This window comes from Balaenoptera borealis (assembly GCF_965194805.1).
Source record: "Balaenoptera borealis genome assembly, chromosome: 8".
NCBI classification, from domain to species: Eukaryota; Metazoa; Chordata; class Mammalia; order Artiodactyla; family Balaenopteridae; genus Balaenoptera; species Balaenoptera borealis.
The window spans coordinates 59100184-59117850 of NC_138865.1; the positions used below are offsets into that span (position 1 = coordinate 59100184).

Consider the following 17667-nt stretch of genomic DNA (forward strand, 5'->3'; position numbering starts at 1 on the left):
GGTTCATAAACAGTATTGACAAATATATCACACACTGCAATTTTGACGTGGTCATAATGTAGCATGGGAGGTTTGAAAGGTTTAAATAAACATCTAAATTGAATTTGTTAGCTCTTCTGCGGCAAGAGTCCTGTTCGTCACTAGCATCTATGTATTTTTATCAAGGATTTTCCGTAGACTAACAATACATGTCTCTTCTAAAGAACTAAGTAAGAAAGCTATTGCAAAATAAACGCTGAATTCCTGTCTTTTCTGCCATTAATCAGTAGACTTCTCCATTTAAGGAGTCACATCTATTTTCAAGCATTAAAATACACTTTATTTTCCTAAAATACGCAGCTTCTAAATGACTTCCTAGAGCCCATTTAATTTGGGACTTGTTAATTTTGCAAAGTTATTTACTTGTCGTTGACATTTTCTTTTACTGTCAAGGATTATCAATTTGAGCTACTCTTTTTGTTTTTCATACATGCTTCCTGCTTTATGTTAAAAGTAATGGAGATCCGTTTTTGTCATTTATTTGTTGAGAAATAATTAGCATCAGCTATGGCCAGCAATAAGGATTGATAAGATACGGTCATTTTCTTTAGAGATCTTACCTTTCAGTAAGTAAGATAATCATAGATACAGATAATTATGATATGAGGTAGTGCTATAGTAGTACTATGTAATCAAGTGCAGTAGGACAGTGGAGGGAAAATGTTTCATGATGCATCATGTAACACTCTTCCCAATCAGTGGCCCAATCAGTGGTGCAAAATGCAGAAATAATTGTTGAAGATGTGTGTAGGAAGAGAGAAATATGTGAAAACAGTTAAGTCTCTTAGAAAAGGTTTCAATAACAACTTTTTATTCTATAGAATTATGATTTTTTTATCCTATAATGACACATCTTTTTATTTGAATTTTTTTTTAATTTTATTTATTTATTTATTTATTTATGGCTGTGTTGGGTCTTCGTTTCTTTGCGAGGGCTTTCTCTCTAGTTGTGGCAAGTGGGGGCCACTCTTCATCGCGGTGCGCGGGCCTCTCACTATTGCGGCCTCTCTTGTTGCAGAGCACAGGCTCCAGACGCACAGGCTCAGTAGTTGTGGCTCACGGGCCCAGTTGCTCCGCGGCATGTGGGATCTTCCCAGACCAGGAATCGAACCCGTGTTCCCTGCATTGGCAGGCAGACTCTCAACCACTGCGCCACCAGGGAAACCCTATTTGAATTTTTTGTTTCAAGTATTATATGATTTTTCCTGCATAGTTAATTTTTGTTAATGCTAAACATCTCTAATTTTAAGTTCAGAGATGCCTATTTTCTTATTATAGGGGGCCAAATTGAAATGTACTCATGAAATTATGTGATTATGAGCAATACTTTTAAAAAATATATAGTTGGGTGTGATTTGGAATATTTAATTGATTTGCCTGTTAATCCAAAAATTTACTGAGCACTTACCATGTACCAGGTACCATATTAGATGGAGAACAGAAAGAGAAATGGACTTTGTTATTATGGATCTCATACTCTAATCACAAAATCCCTTGAGCATAAAACGTCATTGTGAATATTTTTCTGTTAAAATATTAACTCAGAAATATGTACCTAGACATGTATTAATAAGCCTCTTTATTTGATAAAAAGTGTCATGAGAGTAAAAAGTTACATATCAAGTTCTTTTTTTTTTCTTTTTTTTTCCCAAGCTTTTTCTTTTTGGGCGGTGGAGGGAGTAGGTAGGAAAATTGTTCCTTCAAGGTAATATTCCATAAAGGTTTCTGTACCTTTGGAATTTAAATATGAAAAAATGAGGATGTCTAGCTTGATAGCTACCTACCATAGTAGAATCCATCTCACCTCATGGCTCCAAAAGTAAAGAAAAGGATATAAATTAAATTTAAAAGATAAATTAAATTTGAAACATTGAAGTTGTGTTTCCATGCCAGACGATGACAAAACTGGGTATGGAATTGTCAGTTGGATGTTTTCTTGGTTCATGATTATTTATGCAGCTGTTACTTAGCTGACATTAGTTCCTAGTTGAATGTTGAAATAAACAATACATCTGATTAGGTATACCCAGAATGTATGTTATGGGGTTGTTTTGTGACATGTAGGTGTCGTGTTATTTTCCTCTATATGATACTTGTTTAATGAGAGATTATGCCAGTAGCAGTTAGAGAACTGTTTTTTGAACATTTTTTGTTTTATACAGCCCCAAATACAACATCGGTGAAATTAGAGTTGGTTGGAGCGGGGCAAGCCTCTCCTCTGCTTACTCCCTCCCTGTGGGGCTTCTCCCAGGCCACTCTCCAGACTCCCAAACTCAGAGCAGCTGGGATGTGGAGACATGACTTGATGCAGAGGGACAGGGAATGCCGTGGCTTCTGGTGTCAGCTTCCAACTACACATTATGCACTGGCCTTTCTGAAAAATGTATTTCCTCTTATTGTGAGGGGAAAAAAAAATCTCTTTCATTATGGCTTTCAATTTTATTCAACCGATAGGCAGGTGAAAAATTGAAATACATCACAATTGCTGGTGAATTAAAACAAGATCAGAATATTGCATGCAAAGTATGTTGGCACTGTTGTAGATTTGCTCTTTTCCTTCTCTTTTTTTTTTTTTTTTTTGACAAAAAATCATATTATATTTACATCAAAGTAGACCAAGTATTTTAGGAAGAGTATCCTCAATCAGAGTTTAACAACTGTGGATGAGTCTTACTCGAGTTTTTTTCACAATTAGTCTTACCATCCGTGAAAGAAATAGACCATGTAGCTTATATATGTATAATGTTTATAATTTAGCACATGTATCTCACATTAAACTGCAATTTGGAAAAAAGTTATTGTAGTAATTTGATGCCTATGGAATTTATATTTCTAATATTGTTATAGAGTAACGTTGTATTTTTTCTTTTTCTCTTCCCTCCCTCCTGCCCCTCTCCTGCCAACAGTCCTGGTACCTGGGCTAGCTTGGTTCCTTTCCAAGTATCAAATAGGACACCCATCCTACCGGCAAATGTCCAAAATTACAGTTTGAACATAATCGGAGAACCTTTCCTTCAAGCAGAAACGAGCAACTGAGGGAAAAATGAAATACAACACTAGTTTAAGAAATTTAAAAAAAAAAAAAAAAGGAAAAGAGAAGACTGGACAAAACAAAACAAACAAAAAGGGAGAAAGGAAAGAAACTGAAGAAAGAAGATAATAGACCAGCAATCGCAGCACTTACAATCACTAATTCCCTTAAGGTTGAAACTGTAATGACATAAAAAGGGTCGATGATATTTCACTGATGGTAGATCGCAGCCCCTGCAAAGTAGCCTTTGTTACATGAAGTCCGCTGGGAAATAGATGTTCTGTCTCTATGACAATATATTTTAACTGACTTTCTAGATGCCTTAATATTTGCATGATAAGCTAGTTTTATTGGTTTAGTATTCTTGTTGTTTACGCATGGAATCACTATTCCTGGTTATCTCACCAACGAAGGCTAGGAGGCGGCATCAGAAGTGCTGGGTGACAGAGCCATGAGCCAGCCATTTTATAAGCACTCTGATTTCTAAAAGTTAAAAAAAATATATATGAAATCTCTGTAGCCTTTAGTTATCAGTACAGATTTATTAAATTTTGGCCCTTAACCCAGCCTTTTCCAGTGTGTAACCCAGTTTGAAATCTTAAAAAAAAAGAAAAAAAAAAAGAAAAAAAAAGGAAAAAGAAAAAAGGAAAAAAAAAAACAGTTTGAACACAAAGGCTCTATGGAAGAAATGCCTCTATGTAGGTGAAGTGTTATCTCTGCATGCAACAGTAAAAATTAATATAATAGTTTCCCCACAAAAGAAACACTTAACAGAGGCAAGTGCAATTTATAAATTTATATCTAAAGGGGAATCATGATTATAAGTCCTTCAGCCCTTGGACTCTAAATTGAGGGGATTAAAAAGAATTTAAAATAATTTTGAACGAATTTATTTTCCCCTCAGTTTTTGAGGGCAGTAAAAAGGCATTAAATCAAGACAAATCATGTGCTTGAGGAAAAAAAAAATTAATGAAAACACAGCACTTATGTTGGTTTAGCTGCAGCCTCCTTGGAGGTAGAATTTATTTATTTAAAATTACTGGTTGCATCAAGAACCCATAGGGTGTACAAAAGGTTCTATAAAATCTGCATTCTAGAGACAAAGAGGCAGGCAAATCCATGTCACAAGGGTAAAGCTTACAGTTTACAAACTGGGAACGCCAGGGTGTAGGATATAAAAATGCACTCTTGAGAAAACAAATGTAATCAGGGTGCTGAATACTTGCATGGTGCTTTCAGACATTAGCCTTGTTCAACAAATTTCTTGTATTGACAGATCTGTGGTGTGCATGGGCAGACACATTTTTGCCTCTATGTCTCTTAAAATTTTAATTAAAAATACTCTTTCCAGTAATCCTAATTTGCACGAAGATATAATGTCCACATTACGTGCCTTGCCTTGAAATCTAAAAAACAAAAAACAAAAAAACACAAAAAAGTGACATCACTACACTTGTTTTGCTGCATTTATTATCATTTTAAATCTTTACCATTTTTATGACAAAATATTTTGTACTCCAGACGAAGAAAAATGTGTGACATCATGGATTTTTTAGACAGTTATACCTTTATCTCACATTTATAAAGCATATCATGGCTGTGTATAGTTGCCGCTTAAAAATTGTAATCGACCAGCAATATTTTCAGTATTTTGGTGTTTTTTCTATTAACCTTTCATGTTTTTCATCTTCCAATTAATATTTGGGGGGGGAGGGATTTCAAATTTATACGAATTATGCAATACCAAGTTTTGCCTATGTAGGTAGTGCTTTTAGCTGTATTGGTTATTATAGGTAAGTACACAGATTTAAAAAAAAAAATAATGTATGCTTTTTTTTTGTTTGTTTGTTTTAATTGACCAAAGTGGGTACTGCTATTTTTGCAGTGTGATGAGGTCCTTTTGTGTACTGAGAGATGGACAGGGGATTTTTTTTAATATACATATATATATATTCTGGGGTGGGTGGGAGGATTTTTAACACTTTACAGTGTAGCTGTGAAGCAGTGCACCCTGAGATGGGCCTGGGCTGCACAGCGACTGTTCTGCCTACTGTGAGAAACTTCAACTTCACAGGTTTCCCTCTCAAACTCCCCACCTGGGGTGCAAGCGGAACTCCTTTCTGCTTTTCATAGCGACAGAGTAAGAGCAAGCAAACACAACCAATTCACCTGGAGGCAGACTTGGCTTAAAACAAATGGTCTTATCTTTCTTTGGGGGGGGGGGGTGGTCATTTTTCTTGAAAGTTCCGGATCCCCAGTGGAGAGTGAGCCTGTCTCATAGTTAGCAAAGATAGTCGTTGAAAAGTACATCTAGCAGATGTTTCAACTTTGGGGCTTTAACACCTGAGCATACTTTCTCCTCTAAAATATGCCATCCTGCTGGAGGGGGTGCTCCCACATCCTTTCCCCACCACTTCTCTTCCCCATTTCTTCATTTCATGAATGTTAGTCTGTGATTTACCTGTGACTCACTACTTCAAACCGATGGTAGTGCGCTTGGAAATTTTTTTTAATATCCAGGAGATTGAACAGAGGGCTATTATTAAATGTATTCGGACTTCTAGATTAAAATCAAAGTTCAATTTTTAAGGAACAAAAATAATAAGTCTTGTTAAGTTTTCATTTTACCTGCCCTTTTTAAATGGAGAACCAGGGTAGAAGGGAAATAGAGAATTTTTAGCAATGAATTTTCCTGTGGATGAATTAAGCCCATTAGATGCTGATGGGATTTTTTTTAAGGGATGGTACCTCAAGTATATATTGGATTCAATTTCCCCGGAGGGCTAGAGGGTGAATGGAGGCTGGTTCTACTTTACTCTGCCCCACTGCCCCCCCACCCTAGTCCCATTGAGGGAATTCATTACTAGGGGGAAAATCGTTTAGAATTAGTGACACATGGTGGGTTGCCCTGAGGAGACCCCTGACCCCCTTCCCCCAGGCCACAGCCTAATAAAATAAACTGTCTATTGTTCTCACAGCATATCATTTAATAATGAATACTTTAGAACAATGCTTATGGGCCTGAGAATTGTGTTTGATTAGCCCATTCAGTTTGATAGCCCCAATGCTGAAAAGCACAGCAGGAGCGCAAGTTCAAAAGGAAGTCCAGTCATTTCTGTGATGACTTGCCCTGGTGGAAAACAGATCATCTCAGCCAAGCTCTTCATGTCTCTTCAACCTAGTAGGTGAACAAATCAACCTCACAGGACACGCAGTATTTTTTTAAGAGCAGACTCGCTCTCTTTTTTTTTTTGCCAGTGAATGAGCAGCTCTAGCTAAATAAGTTACACACTGTGGGTATTCCTGCCTGCCTCTTGAATACAAAGGCCTAGTTCAAGTGTTGCTTTTTTTTTTTTTTTTTAATCATTTTTTTTTTCTCCTTTCCTTTTGAGATAAAACTCTTAAAAAGATACTACTCTCTATATAATCTCAAATCCATTTCGGCCTCCTCCTCTTTTTACCAGGAAGTATCTTGTGACTAAGGGCCCCCCCTCTTGCAGGTCTTGCACGCCCCTCCCCTCCCCAGAAGTGCAGAGCTACAGGATGGTGAAGGTCACCCAAGGGCATCAGGAGGGGGTGGCGTCTCCAGCCCCGGCTCCGCGGCACCGTTCAGTTTCCCTGCGTTGCTTTGCAACCCACCCCTCACAGTGCCTCTGAAGTGTTTCCTCTGGAGTGACATGAGCGTTTGAGGCTTGTCTAAGGAGAAAAAAGAAAAAGGCAGTGAAGGAGACTGTACATAAAGACATGGCAAAAATCTTAATTATAGCAATATAGTTATGGGGTAATGTTCGGGTGGGCAGCTCCATTAAAAAAAAAAAATATGTGAATGAATCTGTGAAGCTGCGAGTAGCAAGAAGAGCGAAAGGTCTTCTTCACGAACCGCCTACCTTGTAGACAGTAATTTGTACACTGTATAGTTTTGTTAAGAATTTTTTTTTAAATTAAAATTCCCATGTTTGTAAAGCTAACTTTTTAACAATTATAATGGAACTATATGTTGTTTCCATTTTTAAAGTAAACAAGAATATTCCTTGTTTGGAGGCTGGACTTGAGTTAAAACTCTCCAGGCTCTTAAGTTATGTATTAAAAAAAAAAAAAAAATCTGTCCATGTTAGGAGTTATTTCACAGATTCCTGTGCTTGAAAAGCATAGGATACTAATCCTTTAAAAAAGTGTAAATGGAGAAAAGTTATATTTTATGAAGGTTATTTTGTTGTATTTAGTATTGGAAAAGTTGGTTTTCAGAGCATTTCAGAATGTCGGAAGCACCACTGTCTTTTTATTAGTATATACGGCCTTTAGCAAAAGTTTTTGTGATTGTTACGTGATGGTATTTAAGGTTGTTTCACAGAGCATTCAAGATAGGCAGAAAATGACAAAACCGTGCTATGTCTCACATAACGTGTCCTCAGGGAGCAGAATCTTGGATTTGTGACTTGTAGCTTCATAAGGACTCAACAAAAGAGATTGCACAGGGACATCTTCAGCGGTGTGACACCAGGACGTGTTCTTTACCTAGATTCAAACTCTATGTACCGTGTGAAACGATGAAGGCTGCAGAAAGTTATCCCATATTCAGTGTACAGTATTCATTTTTAATGAAACAACTCTACAATATTGCTGGCAGATAGGCCCCAAGCATGACATTCAATATAGTTTACATGTTCCTGTCAAGGTCTTTGGTTAACATTAACCAGCTGCATGCTTCCTGGACTTTAAAAAATTGGGTTTCTATTGAAAACTTTTTTTTTTTTTTTAATGTGCAGGCTATTCAAGTCCAATTATAAAAGCTCAAAATTGAATGTTCTACTCCATGCTGAAGGAGCTGAAAGCTGCCTTCTTCATATTTTGCACTTTCTGGTAGTTCCCCTGTTTTTTTCTAATTCCTTAAAAATTGTGTGGGTGGGGTGGAGCACTGCAGTTGGGGGGTAACATGGACCACTGATTTTTGCCCTTTGACCCTGCACAATGACCTTTGCATCAGCCAAACTCATTGCCATGACAACTCTTTGTACTGTGTCCGTGCCACAGATCTGTTGGTGACATTGTTCATATAGTCAAAGGGGACAAGTTGGAGACGGTCAATTTTTACATTTTTTTGTTGTTGCAATTCTTTCTTCGATGGTTGTAAGTAGTTTTTTTTTTTTAATAATAAAAGGGTTCACTAGTTAAGACTCTTTAGAAATATCTGTGTGTTGCAATTCAAATTGTTGAGATTGTGAAAACGCTTCAGTGCCACTAGCCTACGAGCACGCCAGCCCCAGCCTCTGATAACTTTTATTGCATGATACAGTACCAGTAACAAATGGTGGCCTACATACACACAAGGCAGTGTGAGCTGGTGACACTAAAGCCAGTCTTGTATTACTGTATTTTTGACAGAATGGTTTTGAAAACTGTGCTACAGGGACTGATGTGGCAAATATATCTCTTTATGCAGAAGGAAGTCTTTTTTTTTTTTTTTAAGAAGTATGGCTTATTATGCATTCTTCATCGAGGGCATTGAAGTTGCATGGACTGAAAAAAGTTGATGCAAAACGAGAAAGAAACAAACAAAAAAAAAAAAACCAGCAAAATGTTTACCAAAAAACTCAAACAAATGAGCAGTGCCTGTTCAATTTCACAGTCTCTGTTGAGTTCAGTTGTAAATATGTTTCAAATGACATTTTCTTGGAAAAAAAAAAAATCTCTACAACATTGTAGAATGTGAGGGGTAACTCCATCCCAGGCATAGGCTTCTCAAAGCTGCATTAGATTATGTCTTCATCAAGCTGTTAATTTGTGCTTATATCATATAGAACTTTTAGCATCCTGGGAAGAGGTGCCCTCACCTCAATGATATTTCTCTGAGAACAACTTTTGTAGGACTGTGTGTTTCTTTAGATACATTTAGTACAACTGTAGGTGACGAGTAGTCAGTTATTGCTTGCTAGCTACACACCAGGGTTGATCCATTTTAAAACTTTTGGCATTTTTGTCCTCATGGGCCATAAATACAGAACCTTGTATTTTAATTAAATTTTTTCAAAAAGGAGGCACATGCACAATCTCCGTGTAACAAACCTTTAGCAGTAGGATGTATTATATGACAGTTACTTAATTTCTGGCGTTCAGACCTCTGGGATCAGCCCCAGACTGGGCCAGAATGTTAGCGAAGGTTTTATTGTGCCCGGTTGGAGGATAATGTTCTTTGGGTACTTTTTGTGGGTTGCAAATGAACTCAATTGCCACAAGTTTTAAACTGGTGTAAATCAAGCTTGACTTAATGTGATTGTTACTGTTATATCCAGCCTATACTGCTAGCAGCTGCTCATACTGCAGTCAATTACTGGAAGCAGATATATTTCCTATGCAAAAACTGTTTAAACAATAAAATGAGCTATGCTACAGACTCTGGCCTCATGTTTTATTTTCCTCCTCCACCTCTTCCCGCCGCTCTTCCTACGTTAGCGTTGGGGTCAGTATATCTTGGAAGTGGATCTTGGTCCTTCCATCTGGGAATTTTGTAGCATGGGTTTAATTTCTTAGCATCTGGGATGGTTACTATTTCAGTTCGGTACTTCCAATTACACTGGGCACGTGTGTATCTGTTTAAACCCTTCTTGCAATTACTACTACGTGTAGTCCTCCCAAGCTCTCTAAACAATGACAGTAAAAATGCAAGTGCAGATCTAGAATTTCAGCCCCCCCACTCTCTGAGAAAGGCCTTTCAGCAATGAGGTGAAGATGTAACGTATGCCCGGGATGACTGGACTGTGGTCTCCTCGACTGAAAAACCACAGGGCCTCAAACACACACACTCAACAGGAAAGGTAAGTCCTGGGGCCACCCTGCGGCTGTGGGTTTGGTGGTTTTGTGAGTACTGGGGGAGAAGAATTTCTTTCTCCCCATGCCTGAAAAGGAACAGCATCTTAGGTTTCCAAGAAGCGGTGCTACTTTTCAGTGCAAGCAGGGTCGATGTTCCTTATGCACAGGGAGGTGGGACGCGAGCTGAAACTGAGGATGGGATCCCAAATCCAGACTCCTTGAATACAGCAATTCTGAAGGGAGTCAGCTGGAGTTCAAAAATAGCTAATGGAAAAGGAATGAGCTTAAAGGGTTTTGCGATCCATCTGAGTGATGTGCACAAATGAAGCAAAACTAATGCAAGCTTCATTGAAAAGAGATAAAAATGCCTGGAATTTGACCATCCCAATCAAAGACTTGCTGAAACGGATCCAACTGCCTGATCCCACCACCTCTAATTCATGACTCGGGTCCCTTTCACCTCCCCAAACCGCCCTGATAACAGTGGGTTTACAATGCTGTGTGTAGAGTTGCATGGAAATCAGTTGACTGCTATCTACTGAAAAAAAATGGAGAGTCCTGGACGGCTCCAAGATGAGATGGTAATTGGATTTTTTAGAAGATTAAGAAATGTCCTGGGAAGTAGTTTTAAGAATATTATAATTGAAATAAAATTTTTACATATAGAGTGGCTTTTTGCCCTTATGAAAATATTTGGCTTTGTTGGCATCGATCAAGATTTGGGGATAGAAGAGAGACAGCAGTGAGGAAGTGTACACAACAATTACTTCAAGTCCCTGCTCTAGAGTTAAACTGCCTGATTCCAAATGCTGGAAATGGCCAGCTGTATAGCCAGTTACATAAACTTTCTTTGCCTCAGTTCCCTTATCTGTAAAAATAGATATTAGTGAGAGTGTCTCATTAGGATGTTGAGAGAATAAATGAGATTGTGCGTGTAAAGCTCTTACAGCGCTGGAAATGTGTTACTTATTATTACTATTATCATTATCATTATTATTATTGGCTTCCTCATTAGGCAGTGTGACACATTAGTCAGAAATGAATGGATTCGTTTCTTTTAGAGTGAGGACATGAAGTTATGAGTTATTTTCATTAGCAATTGGTTTTGCGTGTGTGTGTGTGTGTGTGTGTGTGTGTGTTGTGTGTGTTATTGAAATAATTGAATTGCTACTAGTTGGAGAACATTACTTCTTTCCCTTTTAGTTTTAATTCTGTGGCAGCCAGCAAGTCTCTACTGATAGATATTCCAACCGAGTCCTTCCAAGAGACCATTTCTTGAATGGAAACTGCGCGTCCGTACATGACCTGATCTTAGCTTCTAGAAGTTCCCTTCAGGTGATGTCAATACTTTCCTTTCTTTGTGAGGGAAGAAAAGCATTGATTTCTTAAGTCTGTTAATTTTCTAAGTAGCTTTATTTTATAGGAGACACAAGAATTTGCAAGGAATAGAAGTTTTCTCAAACAGAGAAAAGTCACGAGAACTGAACGGAGGACATTGAGGGCAGAGGAAGCCCCAGGCAAGAGTGCAGCATCTGACTCTCTTCCCTCCTTGGACAAGCTGACAGCTGGCATCTGTGCTCCGCTCACATGACACTCCGTTCTTTCCTCTTAAGGTGGGGACTGGATAAGGGGGTGAAGTCTGCAATGGACTGGGAGAGATTGGATAAGCCTGAGATATGCAGCTTTCCAGACTTCATACAGAGGAGCCCCACAAAGTCTTTGCAGGACACCGTAGCTGCTCCCACAGGAAAGGAAGCAAACGTTCTGTCCTTTCCTTCCAAGCCACCTCCCTCTGTGGAATCCCCTCTTCTTGGTTCTCCCTTCACTCGCTGCTCACCCAGTCCCAAGTGCCCCCAAGCCATCCTTGGGTTGTCCAAAATTGCTCTTTCTGTTCAGGGTTGGAAACTTCAATGATCCTCATGGTGTCTCTTATTCTAAAATGGTCCTTTCCTCCACGTCAACAAAATGCCCCCCTCTGGGGTACTCTGGGCTGCTGGATTTTAATGTGACCGAAGTAGTCCACATAAGGGCCTGAAGGATAGATTGAGGGCAGAGTAGAGGTGGGAAACTTGCATTTTCCAAGAAGTTCTCACCACTGTTATTTTTTAACAATAAATGATTCCTCTGTGGGTGGATTATATGAAGACGTCTTTGCAGCGTGCAATTTATTGCTGCGGGGGGTCAAAAATGCAGATGGTCACAGCTTGAGGGCAGGGGGGCAGGGCAGGTAGCATAACTGGGTTAACAGGCAGAGTTAACAAATGGGGACCGTGGGGATTGACAACCTGAAGGGGGCTGTCCACATTTAACAACAACAGCTGGGGGCTGTTCTATCTCCCAGAAGCCCCCCTCAGCGCTTTCCTCACCCCCATTAGTGTGACCGTGGAGGTGAATGAGCCCAGGGCTGCCCTGGATGCATGCCCAGTACCCTCCAGCAGCCGCCCAGTACCCTCCAGCAGCCGCCCAGTACCCTACATGGTACAGAGGGAAAAGACACCTTTCTCAGAAAGAGAGACTTAGAAGGTGAGTCAAATCTACCCTGTCCTGATCGTATATGTTTTTCCCAATTACTGTTTCTCACACTTTTACTATTCCAGAATCAAAATTCTCTCTGTTAGTACAAAAATAAAGTGGCTTTACACCTATCCAAGAACCATATAAGAGGAGTGGCACTGATGGAACTTTATTATGATGAGAAATTCAAATTAAAATATTTAAAAATAAATTTCAGCCCCAAATCCATTTATACTGCAGTCCCTTGTCTAATTTGTAAAAACACAAATACATGAACAACCTAACGTTTGCAATACTGAACCAAAATATCCAGAATACTTAAATAATATTCCAGGCAAAACTAAATGTAAACTGGAATTTCAAGAATGTGCAGAAGTAGGAGTACACGGGCATATATGTGGCTTCCCCGTTAATTTAACTGTGAACTTTTATTTGTGAAATATTGTTTGGGTTGTTTCATAATCTAGCAAAGTAATCAGTTCCAAATTAGTGTTCAGATTAAATAAAAATAACATAGATAAAAAATATCCTGGCCTATTTGTACACATAAACATCCTTTTCCATTTCAGAGAAGCTTTCAGAAAAACACACATATTGAGAAGTCAAGGGTTAAGCCTAATTAATTTTTCTTCATATCTTATGGCTGACACAGGCAGAGGAAAGGAAAGGAAATCATAGTCTCCTTTGCTTCCTTCATTTGGAAGAAAGTCCATACACAAACTAGAATATAATTAATGACTTTTACTGAATGCAAATATTTTAATGTATGAGGCACAGCCTAGGAAAAGCAAGAATCAAATTAAGGAAAAAATAAAGATATAAACCAAAAAAATGTTAATATCACTTGTAGGTCATAAGAAAGGATTAAGATCACAGAAAATTTTTTGTACATGTTGCATTTTAGATCCAGCTCCATGATAGTCAAGGTTATAGCTAGCCTTTAACTAATTAACTAATTAGAGTAGATGGAATACAGTAGAGATGAAAGAAAGGATTCTTAAATATTCTTGACTTTTTCTGATATATTTGTGGGTTCTTCATAAATACAACATATATATACCTTCAGTTTTTCAGAGACGTTCTGATTTTATCTACTCTTATTTTGATTAGTCAGCTAAACATATAGCTACATTTAACTTTTATCTCCTTGTAAAACTGCATATAAATGCCTTAAGCAGAAAAGACCCAGATTTGTTTTAAGGCTTGGGATAAAAGGTGTAGCACTGGAATGATCTCTCCTCCATGAGAAGAGAAACCCATTGGGTCTGGTAGAGATTGTATTAATTTTCTCCTTGACCTCTTGCCTGAGTAGCTTGAAATCAAAACTGGGTTCTGCTCTAGCTTATGTCCTCACTGGGAGTACTTATTAAATTGTGAGTATGTTACCTGGTGCTAATGAAAGCCACATGGGTTGCTCCAGGTTCAGTGATTTCCCCTTCCGATTTTCTGGTTCTGGAGCCCTGTTTCCAGTGGCTGCCCCTCCAGTGAGAACTCTCAGGGCACATTCTCCATCCAGTTTTAAGGAGGTTTGTGTGGAGAAATAAGTCTAATAGCACATGTTACAAATCATCACCAAATCAACAATATCAAGATTTACCCCAAACAGTGACAAAGGTACATAACAGGATGACAGAGTGCAGGAAACTTTCAAATAAGAGGGAAAGAGCTTTGTTGGCAGTAACACAAGAGTGGCCATAGTTAACATTTGTTGAATGATTATTGAGTCAGGTCCTGGGCTAAGTATTTTACTTCTATTATCTTATTTAATCCTATTCCTGTTTTACCAATGAGAAAACTGAGGCACAGAGGTGAGGTGACTTGTTCAAACAAACCGTGGAAATGATAGATTTAAATATTCTCCAATGAGCAGCCCTAAATTGCTTAACATGTGTCTTACAATTTGGTCCGATGAAATCGTTTGGTTACTTGAAGATCTTAGAATTCTCTTACCCTCAAATCGGAACTAAAGAAACTTTAATCGGATTAAAGCAATCATTGACCTTCTCTGTTTTCCAGGATTTATGTGAGGATGGTTTGTCATCAATTTTAATTGCAAAATTATAAACCTCATTAAGTTTTGGTGAAGGTGGACATTGGAAACTCAATGTCATTCAAGATGTTATTCTACCATCATATTCTTTACTAATTTATCATTGGGCTTATATTAAAACAGAGTAACAGTGATCATTTATTAAGGACCTATTACTGTGGTACAGGGCCTGTGCTAGATATTTTACATACAATATTTAATTTAATTCTCAGTAATATTCTAGCTGTCAATATCCCCATTTTTTCAGATGATAAAAAGAGGAATTCAGAGATTAAGCAATTTACTCCAAATTCACGCATCCTTGATGTGGTGGACCCGATTAGAACCCAGGTATGCCTGACTGCAAAAGCCATGATCATTACCTGTGTGTTATGTCTTTTAAATTCAAATAAACCAACAAATCAATAAAAGATATTGAAAGAGTAAAACATTTTCAAATGGAATAATTTTTATTGTCATAAATAAGCATTTTTAAATTGAACCATATTTACTGTCATAATAGCACTATCACCTCCTCAGAGAAGACTTTTTGTATCGTGGAATACAGTGTTTTGTAGCTCCGGCTAAGATCTGGTCCAGGTTATGTGTTATGGGGTCCCACTCTTGATGAGCTCACAGATCTGAGGTTGGCTTAAAGGTGCATGTCCCCTTGTGAAAACCAAACCAAACTGGAAGTCAGAGGCAGAGTTAGGGCGCCTGGTACTGTTCCTCAGTCTTCACTCCTAGCATTCATTCAGAGGCAAGAGAGAGCTCAAGTCCCATGCTAACACTGCCTTGGCCCATAGCTTTGCAAGTACCTAAAATTGGGAAGTAGTTTCTTGTGTTCACCTGGAGATGTTGGTGGTTTACTGTTGGCCAAGCAGTCTAATTATGATGCAAGTGGGCTTCCAGGCCTCAACAAGTTTTCTTTCACACTGGGTGCCCTGAGGAGAAAGGAGGGGCTTATGGAATGGCCTCATTGTTTGAGCCTGCCATGCAGGTGCCCCGCTGGGAAACAGTGGATTCCATTGATGGTGCGTGGCCCTGCACAGGCCAGCACATATTGCTGCGGGCAGGTACGGAAGTCAACAGTGAGGCAAAGCCAGGTGGGGGGCTCAAGAATGAAAATGGCCTCCTTTTCCTGACAGAATTCATCACAGCCGTGCTGGAGACTACCTCAATATTTTGAAATACCAGTCTGTGCGTTTGGACAGACGCTTCAGCTCTAAAGCCCTGATATTATGGCAGATGCTTCTATTTTCGGAATCTTCCGCAAATAGAGAACTCTAAGTCTTGAATGTGGTAAATTATATGCACTTTATTTTTAAAGAAAGTATGTCTGAAGAACTGTCTTTCCTGCAAAAGGGGAAGAAGAACCTAGAAGCTTTCTTGGGTTTGTTTAAATTTTTTTGTTTACTGGAAGAAATAAATATAGATAAGAGGGTAAGATATATCATGGGATTTTTTAAAAAAATCATTACTGTGATTTTTCAATAAGGAATGGCTAAGAGCCTTAATTTCACATTGCTAAGCTTTGTCTTCAGGCCTGATATTTCTCAGCCAAAAGCTTCTAAGCAGAGAGGCACACAGACACGGCAATACATACATGGAAAAATACAGACATGGAAAATCAGGTAGGAATGGGCATAGGAATGTAGCCCAGCCTTGCCCGGCAACACTTCTGAGCGAGAAATCATTCATTTATTCATCCACTCATTTATGAAGCACTTATTAATCTCATATAAGCTGGCACTAGATACATGCTTTTGATCCTTGGGCATCAGTTTTGCAGGCTTCTTGGTTTCCAAGTTGGGGAATACAATTCACCTTTAAGCTGGGGCCAAGATGATCATTTTCATTCTCTTCAAAAACTTGATTGGCAACAACCAGGTGCCAGCACCATGATTTGCATCGGGGGCAAAAGAGGGAGCAAAACCGGCTTACTCCTTCCTACAGGTTCTCCTTCCTTGGCACAGGGTGGGGCTTCTAATGCCTTCGCAGCATTTCCTGTTTAACTAGAATCTGAGGGCAACTCCAGTTCAATAGCAGTAAACGAGGTAAGGTATGACAAGTGCCTGGCACAGAGCCAAACTTTGTGGGGGAATTACTAAAACTCTCGAGGCCTCAGTTTCCTCATTTAAAATTTATCCTCAGTAAAATGGGAACAATAAGACCTACCTTAAATGGTTGCTGTTAATGGTTGGGTTAAACGAGATCATGCTTGAGCATCACCCGTCACAGTGCCTGGTACGTAAGCAGATGGACCAGAAAGGGTGCTAGCCATTGTTGTTATCCGTTTTGGATAGCTTGTTTCTCTCAGTCTTTCTATAGCTGAATTTATGGACGACCCTGTGGACTGAGGCCATCCTCCATGCTCCCAAAAGGCTTGTCATGTGGAATTTCAAAGTGCATGAAGTAGACTCTGGTTACTTAAAAATCTCAGACTCCTGTCTGATTAGCACCATATTCTAGCCTTTACTCCTCCAGTGCTCCTTCCTCAGGCATCATTTGCACCTCACGGTATATTCTTTTCCCCTCTTTGTCCAACAGGGACAGGGAGGGTGTCAAGGAAGAGGTTTCCCCTTCCCTGATTCCCACAGTTCCCCTCACTCTGAGTCTCTGCTGAGGGAACCGGCCTGTCTACCTTCGGGAAGATTAGAAAAGCGAGCCCCGGCCTTGGCTCACCAGCATGGATGTGTGGGGAGCAGCTAAGCTGAGAAACCCGTCTGGACATCAGCCCCAGGGAAAATGTGTCTGCCTCTGTTTTGATTGGCTTCCAGGGCAACCTTCCGACCTGACGTCATGCTAACTGAGGATTGTGGGAAAGTCCATCTGACCACCAGTTTCCTGCAGGTGGCTTTTGATTAAGCCGAAGGAGGGGCCTGAGAACCAGCGTGCAGCCTGGGTCTCCAGGGAAGTCCTGTGTCAGCACAGGCACCCGCCTCCGCTGGCCTGGAGAAGAGAGGAGGAGAGCAGGGAAGGACCAGCCCAATCTCAGGAACCAACGTCGCATGCACAAACCAACAGATTTTTTTCACTGCTTGGCTTAATTTGAACGGTAGCAGCTGGCCCTACACTTGGCTGCCATGGGACAAAGGGCTTTTCTCCAGCTAGGGTCACAAGAGTGGAATCCAGGTCAGCACAGAGTAAAATTTAACTTCTGTTTATTTTTTTTCCCCCCCCTTACTTATAACACTTTTGGCCCCCAAACCGCACTCCCACGTTCCTCCTTACCCATTCCCCCTCT

At 39.5% G+C, this 17667-nt stretch overlaps 1 protein-coding gene across 10 annotated transcripts in view; it reads left to right on the forward strand.

Annotated features, from left to right (window-relative positions):
• Nucleotides 1-9461, forward strand: part of NFIB (nuclear factor I B) — a 235700-nt gene extending 226239 nt beyond the window's left edge. For 9 of the 10 annotated variants that reach the window (XM_082401658.1, XM_082401652.1, XM_082401661.1 and 6 more), the window contains one exon: nucleotides 2946-9461. In XM_082401658.1, coding sequence (XP_082257784.1) covers nucleotides 2946-2963 — 18 coding nt within the window. In that variant the 3' untranslated portion in view covers nucleotides 2964-9461. The remainder of the gene's footprint in view (nucleotides 1-2945) is intronic. The other variant, XM_082401657.1, reaches the window with a different exon arrangement.
• The last annotated feature ends 8206 nt before the right edge of the window (nucleotides 9462-17667 follow it).